The 23,054-nt window shown below is 44.4% G+C and overlaps 1 protein-coding gene across 2 annotated transcripts in view; it reads right to left on the bottom strand.

The window, feature by feature from the left end:
• Positions 1-856: 856 nt before the first annotated feature.
• The window catches only part of rpl10a (ribosomal protein L10a), a 368,503-nt gene continuing 346,305 nt past the window's right edge, over positions 857-23,054 (bottom strand). The window contains exons 1-6 of one of the 2 annotated variants that reach the window (XM_078197746.1): positions 12,715-12,785; positions 9,894-9,968; positions 8,809-8,889; positions 8,297-8,445; positions 4,991-5,163; positions 857-1,071 (exon numbers count right to left, since the gene is read on the bottom strand). In XM_078197746.1, the coding sequence (XP_078053872.1) occupies positions 901-1,071; positions 4,991-5,163; positions 8,297-8,445; positions 8,809-8,889; positions 9,894-9,968; positions 12,715-12,719 (654 nt within the window). In that variant the 5' untranslated portion in view covers positions 12,720-12,785 and the 3' untranslated portion in view covers positions 857-900. Of the gene's footprint in view, positions 1,072-4,990; positions 5,164-8,296; positions 8,446-8,808; positions 8,890-9,893; positions 9,971-12,714; positions 12,786-23,054 lie in introns of those variants that run through there. The other variant, XM_078197747.1, reaches the window with a different exon arrangement.

The raw sequence follows: 23,054 nt of genomic DNA, 5'->3' as shown, positions 1-23,054 counted from the left end.
CCAATCCAACCAAACTGGCCATCAGTTCAGGGGACAGGAAATCAGTCACACCTACACTGGTCAGAGTGGAATGCAAAAGGGGTTTAACCCACAATTCCAACACAATGCAATTCTGTTCAGCTAGATGGTGGTGGGTGCCAAGAATGGTAGAGGCAGAAATCCTGATCACATTTAAAATGCAGGGCCACAGATCGAGAGCTAGGTGGGACCAGATTTTGCCACCTTTCCAGCCAGTGTGGACATGGGCCGAATGGCCTCCCTGTGCCGTGGTTCCATTTCTACCTACATGTAACTAGTCACATTACATAAAACCCTCAATATTGAAGAAAACCACCATCTTCAAGTAAATCAATCAAGGCACAACAAAGCTGTCAATCACCCATTTCTTAAGAAATTTGGTCCATACTGAATGTCCTCTGTGCCAGAGTGCCACATAATTTAATTCAAGATTTAAGCAAAATTTAACTTTGCATGATCATGATTCTATTCAAATAAAAATCAAAATCATATTGAATGGCAGAGCCGACTGGAGGGGCTGAATCGCCTACTCCTAGATCTCATGCTTCTGTAATACATTCTCTACGTGATATGGGATTAAGCCAGAGATAGGAAAATGGCAGGTTTGATAGAAGCCAATCTAAATGAACAGAAATATTACTTGTCAGTAGCTCTCTGCTGAAGCTGGTCAGGGTGACTTTCCACACAACACCCTGGCTTCACAGGTATCACCTTGGGCCATAACCTGTACAACTCGGGGTGAAGTCTGGACCTTAAATAAAAGTTCTAATAACTTCATGATCAACAAAATTTACAAAAATTATTAAGTGGTTTCTCAATTGAGCAGAAAGGCACCAAATGCTGTAAAATATTTTATTGAAAATATACAACAGCACAGTACACTCAGTAGAGGCGCTGAGGTTTGCCCATACTGCTCTTGATGTATAGGGCACGCACATTCTGCCAGTTCTTCTTCAGCAGTGAAACCAGGAAGTTGATGGCCAAATGAATGTTGTAGACCAGTTCCTCTTCAGTCATTTTAATGTGACCCACTCCAACTGCCAAGCACAGCACCTGGGAGGGAATGAAGACATGGTTAATCTCTATCAGCACTTCAGGCTGCTTTTCCAGCAAAACTTCAGACGGCTTAATTCCCAAACTACCAGCACAGCTCCAAACCAGGTCTTATATTAAAATTAAAGCCCAGGCAAACAGCACTCAAACACATGACTGAAGTGCTACTTAGTCTGCGAATTGGAAACCACTGCATTTTCCATAACCCTCAATAGTCAACTCAAGGACTCTGTTGTGGCCTGCTGGGCTATGCATCAGTCTTATGATTTGATTACTGAAACACGCCTATCTAAATCCTCTCAGACACCATCCCTCCTGCCTTGCTGCTGTCACTCCTACCCTTCCGAAACCTGCTGCAACAAGACTGTTCAAAAGGGAGACATGATGTGGAGATGCCGGTGTTGGACTGGGGTAAACACAGTCAGAAGTCTCACAACACCAGGTTAAAGTCCAACAGGTTTATTTGGTAGCACAAGCCACTCGCTTTCAGAGCGCTACTCCTTCATCAGGTCAGTGGGAGTTCTGTTCACAAACAGGGCATATAAAGACACAAACTCAATTTACAAAATAATGGTTGAAATGAGAGTCTTTACAGGTAATCAAGTCTTAAAGGTACAGACAATGTGAGTGGAGAGAGGGTTAAGCACAGGTTAAAGAGATGTGTATTGTCTCCAGCCAGGATAGTTAGTGAGATTTTGCAAGCCCAGGCAAGTCGTAGGGGTTACAGATAGTGACATGAACCCAAGATCCCAGTTGAGGCCGTCCTCATGTGTGCGGAACTTGGCTATCAGTCTCTGCTCAGCGACTCTGCGTTGTCGTGTGTCATGAAGGCCGCCTTGGAGAACGCTTACCCAAAGATCAGAGGCCGAATGCCCGTGACCGCTGAAGTGTTCCCCAACAGGAAGAGAACACTCTTGCCTGGTGATTGACGAGCGGTGTTCATTCATCCGTTGTCGTAGCGTCTGCATGGACATCCTTGCCTGCAGCGTATCAGGTAGACAACATTGGCCGAGTTGCAAGCGCATGTACTGTGTACCTGGTACTGTGTCGATGATCCGGCACTGTTCTCCAGGAGAACAGTGACCACGACACCACACAACCCTGACACAGCAACCTCTGCAAGATGTGCCGGATCAGAAAAGGATGTCCCGAGGCATGGCACATTGGGGAGACCATGCAGACGCTACGACAACGGATGAATGAACACCACTCGACAACCACCAGGCAAGAGTGTTTTCTTCCTGTTGGGGAACACTTCAGCGGTCACAGGCATTCAGCCTCTGATCTTTGGGTAAGCGTTCTCCAAGGCTTCCTTCACGACACACGACAGCACAGAGTCGCTGAGCAGAGACTGATAGCCAAGTTCCGCACACAAGGATGGCCTCAACCGGGTTCTTGGGTTCATGTCACACTATCTGTAACCCCCACAACTTGCCTGGACTTGCAAAATCTCACTAACTGTCCTGGCTGGAGACAATACACATCTCTTTAACCTGTGCTTAACCCTCTCTCCACTCACATTGTCTGTACCGTTAAGACTCGATTACCTGTAAAGACTCGCATTCCAACCATTATTTTGTAAATTGAGTTTGTGTCTTTATATGCCCTGTTTGTGAACAGAACTCCCACTTACCTGATGAAGGAGCAGCGCTCCAAAAGCTAGTGGCTTTTGCTACCAAATAAACCTGTTGGACTTTAACCTGGTGTCGTGAGATTTCTAAAAGGGAGACAGTCAGGAAAGCAGTCAGCTGGAAAGCAGCAAACGATAAGTAGAAGGCAAGTTAAGATTTGCTATTAAGACTTGATAACTTCAAGCAAAAAGCCATATAAAAATTAAAGATATTAAAAATTGTTTCTAATTGATAATTTTGTTGATTAAATAAGATTCCAAAAGACTCTGGAAAGTTTTTCAGTTTTAACTTAAACTTGATTCCATATCTAAATATCTTCAGCTGTGCACCTTGTTAATTATCCCTCATTTTAATATTCTCTCCTCCATACCTATGGCAACTTTTAAAAAGTATTTTTTTTTGATACAACAGGTTAACAGAATTTATTCAATGATTGAACAAAGATGCTGAATAGGCAATTGATTGACAGCTGCTCACGTGACCTGACTAGCTGACATTCAATATGATAGATTATTGTTTCTACCACCAGCACACTACCTTAATATTGGCACGCACACAAAATTCATTCTGCCCATGGATGGAACCAAATAGAGGGAACATTGGTCATCAAACACTCAACTAGCACACCACATATTGCTGCAGCCAGCACACCACTCAGATCAGAATACCATTCAAACCCATTTGGTTCTTTAAACATCCGGATATTGTCAAACCAGTTAGATTTACACAGAATCCCCACAGTGCAGGAGACCATTCGACCCATTGAGCCTGAACTGTCAACAATCCCACGGCCCTATTCCCATAACCCCACATATTTACCCCGTCAATCCCCCAACACCAAGGGGTAATTTAGCAGAGTCAATTCACCTAACCCGCACACATCTTTGGAGCGTGGAAGGAAACCGGAGCACCCGGAGGAAACCCAGGGAGAACATGCAAACTCCACACAGATAGTCATCCGAGGCCAGAATTGAATCCAGCAGAGCACTTGGAAAACATTGACAGGGTTGGACAGTCAGCATGGATTTACGAAAGGGAAATCATGCTCAACAACTCTATTGGAATTATTTGAGTAGAGTTGATGTGGGGGAGTCAGGGCGTGTGGTTTATTTGGGCTTTCAGAAGATTTGAGAAAGTCCCTCCCATATAAGTGTATAAAATTAAAGTACATGGGGTATGGGGCAGTATTGAGATGGATAGAAAATTGGTTGGCAGACAGGAAACAGGAATAAACATATATTTTTCCCAAGTGGCAGGTAATGACAAGGAGGGTACCACAGGGATCAGTGCCAGGACCCCTATATATATACCCTATATATATATATATATATATATAAAAAACATATAAGTGATTTATAGGAGGGAACCAAATGTATTATCTCCAAACTTGAAGATGACACAAAGCTGGGTGGAGTGTGAGCTGTGAGGAGGATGCAGAGATGCTTCAGTTTGGACAAGTTCAGTGAATGAGCAAATGCATGGCAGATGCAGTATAGTATGGATAAATGTACGGTTATCCACTTTGGTAGCAAAAACAGGAAGGCAGGTCATCTATTAGGCTATAAATTAGATGGGGAACTTGCAACAAGACCTGGGTGTCCTCAAACACCAGTCACTGAAAGTGAGCATCTAGGTACAACAGACGGTAAAGGCAGCAAATGGTATGTTGACCCTTGATAGCAAGAGGATTTGAGCACAGGAGCAGGGATGTCTTGCTGCAATTATACAAGGCCTTGGAGAGATCACACCTGGCAGGATGTTCTTGCTCTAGAGGGATTGCAGTGAAGGTTTACCAGGCTGATTCCTGGGATGGTGGGACTGATGCAAGAGGAGAGATTGAGTTGGTTAGGATTATATGCACTGGAGTTTAGAAGAACGAGGGGGGGGATTTTAGGGGAACCTATCGAATTCCAGCAGGACTAGACAGAATAGATGCAGAAATGATAATCCCAATGGCAGGTTGTCCAGAATTAGTCAAAGGATACAGGGTAAACCTAGGACTGAGGCAAGGAAAAATTTCTTCACCCAGAGTGGTAAGCCTGTGGAATTCACTGCCACAGACAGCAGTTGTGGCCAAAACATTGCATGTTTTCAAGGAGTTAGATATAGCTCTTAGGGCGAAAGGGATCAAAGGATGGGGAGGGGAGCAGTAACAGGTTATCAAGTTCAATGATCAGCCATGAATGATAATGAATGGCAGAGCAGGTAGGTTCAATTGGCTGAATAGTCTACTCTTGCTCCTATTTTCTGTGTTTTTATATTTACCCACCACCAAATTAAACACGCACCTTTTTCATCTGGAACTTGATGGTTGATTTGACTTCATCCACTTTGGTTAGCATGTTCTCATTGTGAGTGAGGAGAGAAGGGAACTTGCCAGCCTTGTTCAGACCAGGTCCCAGAATACGAGGAATCTGCTTAATAAGAGACTCCGAGGCAAGGAAAGCATCATACTTCTTTGCTGCAAAGGAAAGTATTCAGAGTCAGAGTGGCATAGCAAAGGAGGTCACACTCCCAGACTTTTCCCCAATTTCACCACATACTTATTCTAATCTTCATTTGAGGGCCGCTGCTGAATCCATATCTACCATCCAAGGCAGCTCACCATCACCTCAAGGGGCAATTAGGGATGGGTAATCAATGCTGGCCCTGCCAGCGCCATTCATCCATGAATAACAATCAGGAATCTATCTATATATACCGTTGCTACAGAAGCTTTGATTATATGACATTGCTTCCCAAACAGATACACAGCAACTGAAGCGATGGGCTATAAACACTGAAGCTGAAAGTTACATTTCTATCCCAATATTTTAATACCCGTGTACAGACAAACACCAACACTCTAACCAGGTGCAACTCAAACTTCACGGCACAGATTTAAACATTGGAACATCGCGCCAAACCTGGTCAGTGTTCACAAATTGGACTTGGGTCTATTCCCCAGATTGACTGAGTTAAACAATTCACCTCTGCCTCAAACACCTGTAAAAAATAGTACTGTTCAGAATATTCCAGAGCTCTCATGGGGTTAGACGGCATAGCGGGAGGCCACTTGACATCTTTGGAAAAACAAACAGTACCGAGCGGAGACAAAAATGATGATCACAAAGATGATGCTCCCAGGGTGTCTTGTGGCACCCTCTTATCTACGAGCAGCTGGTAGCACCCAGCACGATATTAACTAAGTTGACCTCAGCCATAATGATAAGAGGGGAGGTGACAACTTGGGTACCTCTGTTCTTGGCCAGAGCTATTTGAACAAGTAATCATAATCCAATCCCTAGATATAAAACATATTCACAGGAAGTCCTCATCAGGTAGTTGCCTTCTTCAGATAGAGGAAAGCTGGGGGTACCCAGCCCCTTGATTAATTTGAAAACCACCGTCATTGGCTATAACCCCTGCTCGTCCATTTAAGTTATCAGGAAGCAACAGGTTAAAAATAAACTCCTTGATGCTATGATCTTAACCACTTTTTTGGTTTAGTTGCGACTTTTAGAATATAACCTAAACCTTGCACACACTCTAATCCATATCAGTACAGTCTGAATGACTGCTTGAACCAATATAAACCAAATCTTCCTGAGTCCTAGTAAAAGGTCATCAACCTGAAATGTTAATCGTCTCTCTCCAGTTGCAGTCTGTCCTGCTGATTAGTTCCATCAGCCACAGTATTTTGCCTTTGTAACAAAGTCCTTGATTTCAAAACACACCAGGTGTTCCTGGATGTTGACAGACAACTTAGTGACCAAGAAACTGATTAAAAAGTTAACTACACAGCAGTACAGACTGAAGATTAGGAAACCAATAGTCATCGTGTAGACTACTAGATCAATCGCTCAATGTCAGATACAACTTAGCTCAATGCATGGTGGGTCTGCCTGCTGCACAGGAAGATTCCTCAAGTATCATAGAATCATAAGACCATGAGACATAGGAGCGGAAGTAAGGCCATTCGGCCCATCGAGTCCACTCCACCATTCAATCATGGTTGATTTCAACTCCATTTACCCGCTCTCTCCCCATAGCCCTTAATTCCTCGAGAAATCAAGAATTTATCAATTTCTGTCTTGAAGACGCTCAACGTCTCGGCCTCCACAGCCCTCTGTGGCAATGAATTCCACAGACCCACCACTCTCTGGCTGAAGAAATTTCTCCTCATCTCTGTTCTAAAGTGACTCCCTTTTATTCTAAGGCTGTGCCCCCGCGTCCTAGTCTCCCCTGTTAATGGAAACAACTTCCCTACGTCCATCCTATCTAAGCCGTTCATTATCTTGTAAGTTTCTATCAGATCTCCCCTCAACCTCCTAAACTCCAATGAATATAATCCCACGATCCTCAGACGTTCATCGTATGTCAGGCCTACCATTCCTGGGATCATCCGTGTGAATCTCCGCTGGACCCGCTCCAGTGCCAGTATGTCCTTCCTGAGGTTTGGGGCCCAAAATTGCTCACAGTACTCCAAATGGGGCCTAACCAGTGCTTTATAAAGCCTCAGAAGTACATCCCTGCTTTTGTATTCCAAGCCTCTTGAGATAAATGACAACATTACATTTGCTTTCTTAATTACGGACTCAACCTGCAAGTTTACCTTTAGAGAATCCTGGACTAGGACTCCCAAGTCCCTTTGCACTTTAGCATTATGAATTTTGTCACCGTTTAGAAAATAGTCCATGCCTCTATTCTTTTTTCCAAAGTGTACGACCTCGCACTTGCCCACGTTGAATTTCATCAGCCCTACAGTGCAAGAGGCCATTTGGCCCATTGAGTCAGCACCGACTATAATCCCACCCAGATCCTATCCCCATAACCCCAGGTATTTACCCTGCTAGTCCCCTGACACTAAGGGGCAATTCAGCTTGGCCAATCAACCCAACATCTCCAGGTGCTCCGGTTTCCTCCCACAGTCCAAAGGAAACCCATGCAGACACAGGAGAATGAGCAAACTCCACACAAACAGTGACCCGAGGCCAGAATTGAACCCTGGTCCCTGGTGCTGTGAGGCAGCAATGCTAACCACTGTGCTGCCCATAAAGTAGACCAACACCTGAAGACGTGCTTCCCTCCTGTGCCGGAGTGCAGCCCTCAACTGCAGTGGGTCACAGCAAAAGTTGCTTGGAAGGGAGATGGAAGTACAATGTAACCAGGAGCTCCTTCCTGCAAAGAGATACACCTCAGTGCCCATATACTGCACCAGGCCTCCTTCAACCAGTCTTCAGGTTAACCAATGCTCATAGATCCAAGACCAAAGAAGCTGCTTCAACCTGGATCTGTACAGCCTTCCAAGCAATCAACAATGCACAGCCCCTCTTGTACCAATCAAATGCGCATTGCTTCATTGGCATTCAAGGAATTGTAATATTGCCTCAAAATATTAGAATGCATTGTTCCGAATCCAAAACTATCAATGCTTTAAATAAAAGTTGCCTCTACTCTACCATCAGAAACCTCAAAGGCCAAGTGATACAGAACTCCTTAGAGACAAGTGTAAAGGTGAAACCCTGCTTCACCAAATCCCACAAGAGCACCATTCTGGATACTTATGGACGTTTAAATTCCGCCAGTGCCGGTACAAACACCCTCAAACTCACCAAGCTTCTTGACCATCTTCTTGTTTTTGTTCAGCTTCTTCAGAGCTTCAATGTCCATGTGAGGGAGGTCAGCAGCCTTTGCCTCATCACAGTGCTGCTGGTCTCCAAGCACGCATATGGAAAACTTAGGCCGGGGTGCACTCTTTAGCCTAGACAAGCACAGCAGAGAGTCAAACGTCAGAGAAACAGTTGAAAGTGAGGCCATTTTAGGGAAGTTTCTGTTGAGTGCCTTACCCTTGATGCTGGCTTCTCAAGTGCCTTATCCACCAGCAACTTACTCCTTACAAATGGTCGGCAGGATTGGCAATATTGCCTCACCTAGCCTCCCCTCATGTTTTAAGACCCAGGGTAGGGGTCCGTCCAAACCCCTTACAGGGCTGAACTACCCATGATTTTCAGTACCCACAAGCTGCACAGAAGTAGCATTTAAATATTGTTTGCAAGCAGACAAATCCAATTCCTATTCTACAGCTTGTGCACTGAGAACTGGGTTGAGCAATAAGAAGTCGAACCTGACTGTGCCAGAGAAACGCTTGTCCTTCTGAGGGTCATAATTCTTCAGACTGATCTGTAGCTCCACAGTCTCCAGGAACCTAAACAGAAGATAGTCCCATTAGTTATGCAGACCAACTATCAAGCTATCATAAAATCTTCCATAAAAACAATGTTAGACAGTTGGTGTGGTCTTGAAGGTCTTAGAAATCATAGAAACCCTACAGTACGGAAAGAGGCCATTCGGCCCATCGAGTGTGCACCGACCACAATCCCACCCAGGCCCTACCCCCATATCCCTACATATTTTACCCACTAATCCCTCTAACCTACGCATCCCAGGACACTAAGGGGCAATTTCAGCATGGCCAATCAACCTAACCCACACATCTTTGGACTGTGGGAGAAAACCGGAGCACCCGAAGGAAACCCACGCAGACATGAGGAGAATGTGCAAACTCCACACAGACAGTGACCCAAGCCAGGAATCGAACCCAAGTCCCTGGAGCTGTGAAGCAGCAGTGCTAACCACTGTGCCACCGTGAATAAATAAAGTTTATTTTAATAAATAAACTTCCACACCTCCAAAATCACTCCAACCTTCTAACATTTTTGTTTTTGGGATGTAACAAGACAGCATTTATGGATAATCAAAGTCAGCACAAGGACATTAATATTTGAATGAAATAGACAGGATGCAGCTCAAGTATGCCTGTCGTTGGATTTGTAATGAATAGTAAAGTTGATTGGAAGCAATGGCCTGGGTGCCAAGTGTTGTCATATCATGTTGACCATTTGTCCACGCAAAGCTGGACAGAGAAAATGACATGTTCAAACACGAGGGTAACTGTTCTTAAAGCAGCCTTGAGGCTCCACTGTAGTGCGGGAACAACACACATACACTATTTGTCCAATAACCAGGGCCCCTTTCAGAAAATATACAAGGCGGAACCTGATCACTGAGATATACAACACTGCTTTCTAAAAAGTGTTTCACTGCTTATGAAGCATAATGTCATGTATACATCTACCAGAAGCAAACGTTTTAGGCTCCACGCATGTCTACCTTGTATTAAGACATCTGGGACTCGCACAACAGACTTACTTGCGAGGTTTCGTTTGGGATCCCTGGAGGACCTCACGGACAGCTTCGTACAGGGTATCGCGAGAGACTTTGCTGCTGTAAGACACAAAAAAAAAACAATTAAACCCATGAATGGGGAAATAAATGGATTTGGTAGAAGGTGGAATAGATCCAACAGCCCTGCATTAGAGTAAAATCACATGCTAGTCAAATACACATACCTCAAAATACTAGAACTTGCCAGTAAGGTTATTTACTTGTGAGAAAAACAGTTCCTAGCTAGATTACAGACAAACCTTCGGGTGAAAGTTTTACAATAAACCTACGTAGGCAAGATTGGAATTTTAAACAATGTTCTGTGTACTGACTAACTGTATAGCAGGCAACACCTGTGACTTGGAGCTGAGAGTTTTATCAGGATGCTTTCCCTGTGATTGCCTTGCAAGAGAACTGTGTTGGAGTTGTGTTAGAGGAAAGTACAGAGGGAGCTACTCTAGAGGTTTCTCTGCACTTTCATAGCAACTTAGCTGCAGTGTTAATGTAAGCCTACTTGTGACACTAATAAAGTTATAAATTTAAAACTCCATATTTGATTCACAAATAAACAATTGTTACTTGTCCCTGGGTCTGTTTCCTGTGGTTATTTGGAAGCAGTCCACTACAAGCACATAAATTCACCCATTTGATTCCTACAATGGGCCCAGTCACGAGCAGGCACAGCTGTCCTTGTACACCAATTTATTATACAACAATTCAATAAGAGTGATTAAAACACAAGATGGGCTTTTAATTATGGTTTTAAAGGTGGAGAAGCTTCAGGTCACAGGGTAGGCAGCTGAAGCCATAACTTCCAGCAAGAAAACAAAGGAAAATGTGCAATGTACAGGGAGCTAAGCTGTGTGAGAAAATCAAAATAGGGCTAGAGCACAGAGCGTGATGTGAATTTGAAAGATTTGGGTTGAGAGTCAATAGACCTGGGATAACAAATGAATGGGGTGCAGGATATTCAAGAGGATTATAGAAAGCTTACACTTAGCCCATGACTCCACCACACAAAAAAAGTCTCACAGCCCAATCCTACTTTTTCAGACATTTGGTACATAGTCTGGCAAGTTACAGTAATTGAGGTACATAGCCAGACACCTTTAAAATGAATGGAGCATTTTGGCCTGTTACACTTTCAGGACATTCAGCCCATTGTGGGCAGCACTGCTGCCTCAGTGCCTAGGACCCAGGTTCAATTCCCAGCGTGGGTCACTGCCGGTGTGGAGTTTGCACATTCTCCTCATGTCGGCCAGGAGTTTCCTCCGGGTGCTCCGGCTTCCTCCCACGCAAAGATGTTCAGGTTAGGTGGATTGGCTATGCTAAATGGCAGACGGAGTTTAACCCTGATAAGTGCGAGGTGATTCATTTTGGTAGGACAAATTTGAATGCGGATTACAGGGTCAACGGCAGGGTTCTGAGGAATGTGGAGGAACAGAGAGATCTTGGGGTTCATATCCACAGATCTCTGAAGGTTGCCACTCAAGTGGATAAAGCCGTGAAGAAGGCCTATAGCGTGTTAGCGTTTATTAACAGGGGGTTTGAGTTTAAGAGCCATGGGGTTATGCTGCAACTGAACAAGGCCTTGGTGAGACCACATTTGGAATAGTGTGCACAGTTCTGGTCACCTCACCATAAGAAGGATGTGGAAGCATTGGAGAGTGCAAAGGAGATTTACCAGAATGCTGCCTGGTTTGGAGGGTAGGTCTTATGAGAAAAGGTTGAGGGAGCTAGGGCTTTTCTCTTTAGAGCAGAGGAGAATGAGAGGCGACTTAATAGAGGTTTATAAGATGATGAGGGGGATAGAGTGGAAGTTCAGAGACTATTTCCTCGGGTAGATGTAACTGTTACTAGGGGGCATAAATACAAGGTTCATGGTGGGAGATATAGGAGGGATGTCCGAGGTAGGTTCTTTACTCAGAGTGGTTGGGGTGTGGAATGGACTGCCTGCTGTGATAGTGGAGTCGGGACACTTTAGGAACTTTCAAGCGGTTATTGGATAGGCACATGGAGCACACCAGAATGATAGGGAGTGAGATAGCTTGATCTTGGTTTCGGACAAAGCTCGCCACAACATGAAGGGCCTGTACTGTTCTATGTCAAGTTGTCCACGTGTGTCAGGGGATTAGCAGGGTAAATATGTGGGGCTATAGGGATTGGCTGGGATGCTCTGCTGGAAAGTTGGTGCAGACTTGATGGGCCGAATGCACTGTAGGGATTCTATGACACTAAGAGTTTTAACAACACCAGGTTAAAGTCCAACAGGTTTATTTGGTAGCAAATGGCATTTGCTACCAAATAATTCTGTTGGACTTTAACATGGTGTTGTTAAAACTCTTACTGTATTTACCCCAGTCCAACGCCGGCATCTCCACATCTGGATTCTATGATCCAGTTCAGCCATTATATTCAAGTCATAGATTATGTCCAGTTTAACTCCATCTATTGCACAACACGCCTCTCAGGAGTATAACAGGGCTGTGTTACACCTACAGTGCTAGTCTGACAATTTGCTGGGCAGAAAGGCCGCAGCCACACTCAGGCTCAGTCTCACTGAGGGTCTCCCACTCCCCAGGCGCTCGCAGTCACGTGAGCCGCCCATAGGCAGCCCGATGGCGGGACTGGGAGTCAGAATAAACCCGAATCCGCGCTTCCACTCCGCCATTACGCCCCCCACCAACCAACTTGTCTTTAAGGGGGGGGTCCCGAGCTCCCTGCCGCCAGCCACCGGTGGATGAGGGCGGCGGATGGCGGCGGATTGCCGGGCAGGCCTGAGGCCTCTACTCCCTCCGCTCCTCACCTCATCCTGTCGGTGACTCCGGAAGAAGAAAGGCTCGAGGCCTGGCGCTGCCGCCTTTTATACCCGCCCCTCCCGCCCCAGTCCCGCCCCGCCAGCGTCACCGGGCCTAGCTCAGCTTATTTATTTCTCGATTTGAGTTTGAAATGGTGGGTTTGGATTTTTATTTCGCAGCCTCCGACACAGAGACTGTTTAAACTATAAAGATTATTTCTCGCAGTAAATTCCCTCGGCCCTTTATCAGTGTAACAGACATTGCCATCCCCCAGCACCGGCCGCCTCCTCAGGAGGGCCGGGGCCGAGTGCAGACACCCACAAATCTGACCGGTTTCAATCTAAAATAGTTGAAGAGATTTTTCCAATTTACCTCACAGCTACTGAATTTAAATATCTGCTCCTAATGACTTGTTTAAATATATGCATGATGTGGAGATGCCGGCGTTGGACTGGGGTAAACACAGCAAGAAGTCTCACAACACCAGGTTAAAGTCCAACAGGTTTATTTGGCATATATGCATATTTGGTTTATATGCATATCAGACTTTTTAACATATTGTTTTGAAAAAGGTTAAGTTTTGTTGTCTCGGTGTTTATTAAACTAGAAGCAGGAGTAGGCCATTTGGCCCTTCAAGCCTGTTCTGCCATTCATTTTGATCATATTCAATATACTGATCCCAGCTTTCCCTTGATCCCTTTAGCCCGAAGAACTATATCTAATTTCTTATCGAAATCACACAATGTTTTGGCCTCAATACTTTCTGTGGCAGTGAATTCCACACATTCACCACTCTCTCCAGATGAAGAAATTTTTCCTCACCTCAGTCCTAAAAGGTTCATCCCTTTTCCTCAAACTATGACCCCTAGTTGTGGTTCCCCCACCATCAGGAACATTCTTTCAGAATCTACCCTGTCTGCTTCTGTTAGAATGTTATAAGTTTCTATGAGATTCGCTCTCACTCTTCTAAACCCCAGTGAAAACAATGCTAGCCTAGTCAATCTTTCCTCACCCATCAGTCCCGCCATCCCGCCTGGTAAATCTTTACTGTACTCATGAGCAAGAGTATCCTTCCTCGGATAACGACATCAAAATTGCACACAATACTCCAGGTGTGATCTCACCAATGCCCTGTACAACTGCAGTAAACCATCCCTATTCGTATACTCAAATCCTCTTGCTATGAAGGCCATGGAATTTGCCTTTTTTACTGCCTCCTGTATTCGCATGCTTAAACTATTTCTACAAACCACTTTTCCAACTTTATGGCCAAGTTGGAAAGGATTAGAATCAAGTTTGTCTCCAAGTTTGATTTAAGCCTTGTTCATTTTTTTAAAGGGGCCAGGCTTAATAAACCAATCAACTGCAGGCAAGTTAGGTGGGAAAGCTTTGAGATCATAATGCAGGATATCTTTTTGTGTCCAACCAAATAAACAAAATCAATTTAGAGACAACTAGATCATAATCCAGGACAACACAAAAAAACAGTTGGTTAGACACGTGGATGAATTAAGGAGAGCCAATATGATTGGTTAAAAGCAAATTGAGTTTTTTGATGAGGTAACAGGATATTGAAGTTGATGCAATGTATCCCAATTCTTTCCCTAACCTAGTGGTGTAGTAAGGGGTAGTCCGTTTCCATAGTTAGTAATTCCTGGAATAGTCTGTCACCAGTGTCTTATGGCTTTAGAGCACCCACTCCGCATCAAGTGTGGCTGACCAGGATATTCTCCCGCCTGCTCTTACTACCAGCCGTTGGCGTGTTCGGAAGGATTTGCAGTAATGTTTAACCACATTACGAACACATCTTCCTTGGCCATCAAGTCCTGAGGTGAGACTCGAACCTGGATCTTCTGGCTCAGAGGCAAGAACATTATCCACTACGCCACAAGAATTCTGATGTGATATGTATAGACTTCTAAAAGGCATTTGATAAGGAGCTGGAGATCATAGGCTTGTCAGCAAAGTTGATACCAATGGGATACAAGAGAAATGAGGCGGCATGGATATGAAGTTGGCTGAGTGCAGGACTAGAGGGTAGTGTGTTTTTTGGATTGGAGGAACGGTGCTCCCCAGGTATCAGTACGAGATCACTACTTGATTAATTCTGTATCTCACCTACTTTTCAACCACACTCATGTATGCACTGAAACATCTTGACGCATCATACATCTCAGCCCATAACTTCCTCAGAGAGGCAATCAGCAAATGATTATTACTCCATAGTGACTTACCTGGATTTAACTTGTAAAGTGTCTGTCTTGCCCAATCTCCCTGACTCAGACCAGGTGAGACTGAAGAAGTGAAACACGTCCCCGACTCCAGCAGCGAAAGTGGAAAAGGAGTGGAGTGAAGGAGGATACGCCCCCTTTTTACAACACTAGCTGCCGTAAAGCAGATGACTTTAAAGATCACGTTGAAAGGGAGAAGACAAGTTTCTAAGGTAAGTGAATTGGATGTGGGGATGGAGGTTCGGACATCAGCGGGCTCGGCCCAAACATCGGCTGAGGGGGGAGGGGGCGGAGGCAGTGATCGTGACATTGGGGGAGGAAGGGGGAGGACATTGGGAGAGATAGGGGTGTTTGGAAATGAGGGAGGGATGGGAGTTTGGACATCAGTGGGATGGGGTTTAGGACATCGGGTTTGGGTAGTTTGACAATGGGGGTGAGGAGTTGGATATTGGCTAGTGGTGTCAGATATTGTCTGGGGGGTGTTAGACGTTGGCAGGGGGTAGTCGGACGTTGGCGTGGGGTAGTCGGACGTTGGCGGGGGGTAGTCGGACATTGGCAGGGGGTAGTCAGACGTTGGCGGGGGTGGGGGGGGTAGTCAGACATGTTGAAACAACAAGTCTAAAGGCACTATATCTGAATGCATGGAACATTTGCAATAACAGTGCAAATTGGTATACACAGGTATGATACTGTTGTGATTACAGAGACATGGCTACAGTGTGACCAAGGATAAGGAACTAACTATCAAGTGTATTCTGCTCAGGAAGGGCAGACAAAAAGGAAAAGAAGGTAGGGTGGCATCGTTAGTTAAGGATGAATCAAAGCAATACTGAGAGAAAATATAAGCTCAGAAAATGTAAGTGTCGAATCAGTCTGTGTGGAGCTAAGAAGCAACAAGGGGCAGAAAACATTAGTGGGAGTTGTCTATAGGCCTCTGAGAAGAATTGGTAAAACAGGAAAGTAGAGATGCATGTGATAAAGGTGTGACATTAATCATGGGTGACTTTAATCTACATGTAGACTGGCAAACCAAATTAGCAATAATATTGTGTGGATGAATACCTGGAGTATGTGAGAGATTTTATTTTTTGATCAGTATATCAAGGAAACAACTAGGGAACATGCTATCCTAGATTTGATATTGTGCAATGAGAAGGGATTAATTAATTATATTGTTGTGTGGGGGTTCTTTAGGGAACAATGACCATAGCATACTAGAATGCTTCATTAGGATGGAAAGTGAAGAGGTCTGATCTGAAACTAGGGTCCTAAATCTAAACAAAGGCAACTACAAAGGTCTGAGACATGAGCTGGCTAAGATAGTTAGGGCGGCATGGTGGCACAATGGTTAGCACTGCTGCCTCACAGTGCCAGGGACTTGGGTTCGATTCCCGGATTGGGTCACTGTGTGTGTGTGTGTGTGTGTGTGGAGTTTGCACATTCTCCCCATGTCTGCGTGGGTTTCCTCTGGGTGCTCCGGTTTCCTCCCACATTCTGAAAGATGTGCTGGTTGGGCGCATTGATCCGAACAGGCACCGGACCGTGGCGACTAGGGGAATTTCACAGTAACTTCATTGCAGTGTTAATGTAAGCCTTACTTGTGACTAATAAATAAACTTTAACTTTAATAGATTGAGGAACTTCATTAAAAGGCATGACGGTAGATCGGCAGTGGCTATCTACATCCCAATTTTGTGCAAAAAAACAAGAAAAGCAGCCCAACCGTGGCTAACAAAGGAAATGAACAATAATATTAGATCCAAAGAGGAGTCACACAAAATTACTAGAAAAGGTAGCAAGCCTGAGCATAGGGAGCGGTTCAGAATTCAGCAAAGGAGGATCAAGGGGGGGAAAATAGAGTATGAAAGTAAACATGCAAGTAACATAAAGCAGAGTGTAAAAACTTTTATAAATAAACTTTTGTAAAAAGAAAAAGATTACTGAAGACAGATATAAGACCCTTACAGTCTGAAATGGGAGAATTTATAATAGAGAACCAGGAAATGGCAGAGCAATTAAACAACTACTTTAATACTGTTTTCACAGAGGAAGTCACAAAAAAAACTTCCTCGGAATGCTAGAGAACTAAAGGTCTGAGAAGGAGGAATTGAGGAAATCAGTCTTACTCAAAAAGTAGCGCTGAAGAAATTAATGGAACTGAAAGACAATAAATCCCCAGGGCCTGATAATCTACATCCCAGGGGACTAAAGGAGGTGGCCATGGAAATAGTGGATAAGTTAGTTGTTATCTTCCAAAGTTGTGTAGATCCTATTTTCTATGTTTCCAGGTAACAGCGAGTAAACTCTTGTTTGCCGGTGACTTTCCTCTCATTGTACACACACTGGAGGAATGCAGCTTCTTGTTGACCACTTTACCCAAACCTCAGACTACTTCAGCCACACAGTAAGTCTGAGAAAGACAGATTTTGTACCAATCTGCCCCTGGTCACAAACATCAAGACCCCAGAGTCACGATCAACAATGTCCCCACCTCAACTCAATTCAGAGGTTGTGCTATTTCTCCAACAATACCATGGTGCATGATGAATTTACCCATCACATTTTGCAGGCCCATCCACAGGTTTTCACTCAAGTATGGAGCTTGGCACAAAACAAAGATCAAACTCCACCATGCAGTGGTTCCCACATCATTTCTCTGTGGCTATGAGGTAAGGACAACCTACCAATGTTAGATAAAACAGTTAAATGCATTCCATTTTCTCTGCTTAAGCTCAATCTGTCACAATTAGATGGCAGGAGCAAATCCCTAACACTAAAGTTCTTGCAACGTGCCACATACATGCTCATCAGACCTTGGCTTCACTGGGTCAAATCATGCAGTTCGTATGGAGAATTACTGCATAGTAAGAAGTCTCACAACACCAGGTTAAAGTCCAACAGGTTTATTTGGTAGCAAATACCATAAGCTTTCGGAGCACAGCTCCTTCGTCAGATGGAGTGGATATCTATTCTCCAACAGTACACAGAAAACAAGTTACAGAATACTAATTAGAATGCAAATCTCTACAGCCAGCCAGGTCTTAAAGGTACAGATAATGTGGGTGGAGGGAGCATTCAACACAGGTTAAAGAGATGTGTATTGTCTCCAGACAGAACAGCTAGTGAGATTCAGTAGCAGACGCTACGACAACGGATGAATGAACACCGCTCGACAATCACCAGGCAAAACTGTTCTCTCCCTGTGGGGGAGCACTTCAGCAGTCACGGGCATTCAGCCTTGGATCTTCAGGTAAGCGTTCTCCAAGGCAGCCTTCACGACACACGACAGCGCAGAGTCGCTGAGCAGAAACTGATAGCCAAGTTCCGCACACATGAGGACGGCCTAAACCGGGATGTTGGATTTATGTCACATTATCAGTAACCCCCACAGCTTGTAGAATCTCACTGGCTGTTCTGTCTGGAGACAATACACATCTCTTTAACCTGTGTTGAATGCTCCCTCCACCCACATTATCTGTACCTTTTAAGACCTGGCTGGCTGTAGAGATTTGCATTCTAATTAGTATTCTGTAACTTGTTTTCTGTGTCTGTGCACTGTTGGAGAACAGATATCCACTCCATCTGACGAAGGAGCTGTGCTCCGAAAGCTTATGGTATTTGCTACCAAATAAACCTGTTGGACTTTAACCTGGTGTTGTGAGACTTCTTACTGTGCTTACCCCAGTCCAACGCCGGCATCTCCACATCAGAATTACTGCATACCAGAGGTAGTATTCTACAGCCAGCTAAGCACAGGAACTTGCACCATAGGATGTCTCAAACTCAGATACAAAGACATCTGAAAGCTAACCTCAGAATGTGTAGGTTGAACCCTGCAAGAACCTGAGACAGGTTCAAATGGAGAAGTTGCTGTCATTGAGCAATCTCAACATTTTGAGGACAGAATCAGGTCCCTACAGGGCCAGGAGGCGCACTGCAAAGCCGCTGCCTTCACTCACCTCTCCAATAGTGACTTCACATGTTAACCGGAATCCTCCAGTCATTCACGCCCCGCTGCCAGCGAGAACAGGGAATTTGGTGCTCAGCCAAATGTCCGTTCACAACAGCGGGACCAGAGAATCCCAGCCGCAGGCAAGGTCGGAGAATCTGGCCCGATTCATTTGCAATGGGATTCACAAATCAAGATTTGGTTTAAGGTACGAGTCAACACCAACCCGGACAGTGAACAACTGGCCCCCTTGCTGAACATATATCCATCTGAGTGACAGGAGAATTCATCAATGAATGATTTAGACTTGGCTACTCGGGTACAATTTCAAAATTTGCTGGTAACGCAGAATTTGGAAGTAAAGTGAACTGATGGGAGGTTAGTGACGGACTTTAAGAGGACAAAGGCTAGTGAAATGGGCGAACAGATGGCAGATGCAATTTAATGCAGAGAAGTGCAAAATGATACATTTTGATAGGAAGAACGAGGAGAGACAATGTAAACCAAAGGGTGTAATTCTGAGTGGGGAACAGGAATGTGGAGCTATATGTGCACAAATCGCTGAAGGTGGTAGGGCAGGTTGAGAAATTGGTTAAAAAGGCACATAAAACCCTGAGCTTTACACATAGAGGCACAGAGTACAAAAGCAAGGATGGTATAGTGATAAGTAGTCAGACTTTAAGAGAATACAGAAAATATTTACGGCAAAAGCTCAAGGGTTGAGGGACTTCAGTTAATTGTATAGACTTGAACGGCTAACATTCTCCTTCAGAACATTGAGAGGAAATTTGAAAGAGTCATTCAAAATCACAAGAGGGCTGGACAGAGGAGATCAAGACAAACTGTTACCATTGGCAGAGGAACAGATCATAGAAATTATAGAAACCCCACAATACAGAAAGAGGCCATTCGGCCCATCGAGTCTGCACCGACCACAATCCCACCCAGGCCCTAGCCCCATATCCCTACATATTTTACCCGCTAATCCCTCTAATCTATGCATCCCAGGACACTAAGGGGCAATTTTAGCATGGCCAATCAACCTAACCCGCACATCTTTGGACTGTGGGAGGAAACCGGAGCACCCGGAGGAAACCCACGCAGACACGAGGAGAATGTGCAAACTCCACACAGACAGTGACCCAAGCCAGGGATCGAACCCAGGTCCCTGGAGCTGTGAAGCAACAGTGCTAACCACTGTGCTACCGTGCCGCCCTAATGATACAGATTTAAAGCGATTGGCAAAGGAACCAAAATTGACATAAAGAAAAAAAGACATTATGTAGTGTGTGGTTTTGGTTATAATCTGGAATGTACTGTTTGAAAGGGCAGGAGAAGCAGATTTCAAAAGGGAATTAGACAAGTACCTCAAGGGGGGAAAAAATACAGGGTTATGGGGAGCGACCCAGGCAGCGGGACTAGCTCAATTGCTCTTGTAGAGAGCTCGTATGGATGCCATGGGTTGAATGGCCTTCATCTGTGCTGTAACTCTTCTATTATAAAGACACTACAAAAAGGTTTAGATAGTTTAAGTGAGAGGGCGAAGATCTGACAAATGGAGTATAGTGTGGCAAAATGTGAAATTGTCCATTTTAGCAGGAAGAATAAAGGAGAAGCACATTATCTAAATGGTGAGAGATTGCAGAGTTCTGAGGTTCAGAGGGATCTAGGTGTCCCAGTGCGTGAAGGTTAGTTTTCAGGTACAGCAAGTAATCAGGAAAGCTAATGGAATTTTATCATTTATTGCAAGGGGAATTGAGTACAAAAGTCGGGAGGTTATGTTTCAGTGGTACGGGGCACTAGTGAGACAACAATACGTATAGTGTTGGTCGCCATATTTAAGGAAGGATGTAAATGTGTTGGAAGCAGTTCAGAGAAGGTTTACCAGACTAACACTTGGAATGGGCGGGTTGTCTTATGAGGAAAGGCTGGACAGGCCAGGTTTGTATCCAGTGGAGTTTAAAAGAGTAAGAGCTGGCTTGTTTGAAACATATAAAATCCTGAGGGATCTTGGCAGGGTGAATGTGGAGAGGATGTTTCCTCCGTAGGAGAATCTAGAACTAAGGGTCACTGTTTAAAAATAAGGGGTCGCCCCCAATGAAAATGAATAAGGTGAATATTTTTCACTCAGAGGGCCGTGGGTCTTTGGAACCCTCTTCCTGAAAAGGTAGTGGCAGAGTCTTTGAATATTTGAAAGCAAAAATGGATAGATTCTTGGTAAGCAAGGGGGTGATAGGTTAATGGGGGAGAGGGAAGCACATTTGAGGTTATTGTCAGATCAGCCATGACCTTACTAATTGACAGAGCAAGCTTGAGGGGTTGAATAGCCTGTTCCTGCTCCTTGTTTGTATCTTCATCCTAACCTTGACCTCACTGTATTACTTTGCTGCTTGTCTTGCATCTCGCCAATACTACTCACTTCAATCTCTTCTGTGAAACCCACCTTCCCTCACCTAGGTCCTCTCTCCATCTTGCTGCTGCTGAACCACTTGATCTCAATGATCATTGACATAGTTAATGACTCCCTCCACTTGAAGGTCACATTTTAGGTTCAGGCTGTGTGGTAAATGTGACACTCAGCATTTCTTTACCCAAACTATCTCATGTTACCCTCTCAGCTTCACATACCTATCATGTTGTGGAAGGCACAGTGGTTAGCACATCTGCCTCACAGCACCGGGTTCAATTCCGGCCTCGGTTGAATGTTTGCACATTCTCCCCGTGTCTGCATGGGTTTCCTCCCACAGTCAAAAGATGTGCGGGTTAGGTTGATTGGCTATGCTAAATTGACCCTAGTGTCAGGGGATTAGCAGGGTAAATACGTGGGGGTTACGGGAATACGGGTTACAGTGGGATTGTGGTGGATGCAGACTTGATGGGCCGAATGCCCTCCTTTTGCACTGTAGAGATTCTATAGATTCGATTCTATGTTCTGCACTCCTTCACCCCTCTCACTAACCATTACCTTCTCTATAATCCCCCATTCCCATCACTACCCTGTTTTTAAAGAAAACAGATTAGAATGAGGTAAGGAATTGCTTCAGTGCTTTGCCATTCTCTTTTTCTCTTTCTCTCATAGTTGTTAGAATCAGAGTATCACTGAACTTTTCTACTAAGAAAAGATGGGTAGAATAATTCACTAAGAGCAGGAGAATGGGACTGAGTGGATAGCTCTATAGGAGTCAGACGTGATGAGTGAATGGTCTCCTTCTCTGCTGTATGATAGAAAACATTGAAGTAATACTAAATGAAGAAAGACACACTGTGAACAATTTTCAACTGTCAGCTTTTTATGTCTTTCTTGAGAAACAGATGGTGAGCAATTGCAAATTGGGCAGAGAGGCCTCAACTGCCCTTGGATTCCCAAAACCTGATGCAATTTTTGGCATCCAAGAACATCCTGAACTGAGTTACTGATCTCAATTCTCACCATTACCAAGACCACTTGCTTTCATAATATCACCCACCTCCACCCCCGCCTTAGCCCACCTGCTGCTGAAAACTATTGCTACCTCCAACTGAATAGTATTTTTCTGGCTAGTCTTCCAATGCCTATCCTGCGTACACTCATACTCATTCAAACATTATGCTGCCCGCACTAAGTCCTATTCACTCATCACCTTTACTGACCTACGAACCAACACTCCTTCAGTTTTTAAATTCTCATCCATTTGACCAAACCCTTTCACGACCCTCCAATTCTCTATGAGCTCCACCAGCCCTACAACTCTCTAAGAGCTCTGTCTTCCTCTATCCCTGGCTTCTTTGCTACCAGTGGCAGTCATGTGTCCAGCCATATGCTCTGGAATTACTTCCGCCTCTCTCCTCCTTTATTTAAGTTCCTCCCTAACACTAACATTTCTGTCCAATTGTTTGGCTCCCTGTCCTAATGTCTCCCTCTTTGGTTCACCATCAATTCTTCTCTGATTTTGCACCTGTGTAGCACCTTGGGATGTTCACTATGTTAAAGGTGCTAATTAAATGTAAGTTATTGTTGCCAACTAGATCTGTCACAGAAAGGAAGTTAATTAGTGTCTACTAAACAGCATGTGCCAGCTAATAAATTGGAGATGAGGCAGAACTTAGAACAAAGAGTCTTTACAGCAAACAAAGTTTATATACTCACAAATATAGTGTGGCGCCCAGAACTGTACACAATACTCCAGCT

The sequence above is a fragment of the Mustelus asterias genome, chromosome 25 (assembly GCF_964213995.1).
Source record: "Mustelus asterias chromosome 25, sMusAst1.hap1.1, whole genome shotgun sequence".
In the NCBI taxonomy this organism is placed as follows: Eukaryota; Metazoa; Chordata; class Chondrichthyes; order Carcharhiniformes; family Triakidae; genus Mustelus; species Mustelus asterias.
Note: the sequence above shows the minus strand (reverse complement) of the source record. Positions and strands in the feature narration are given on the sequence as shown.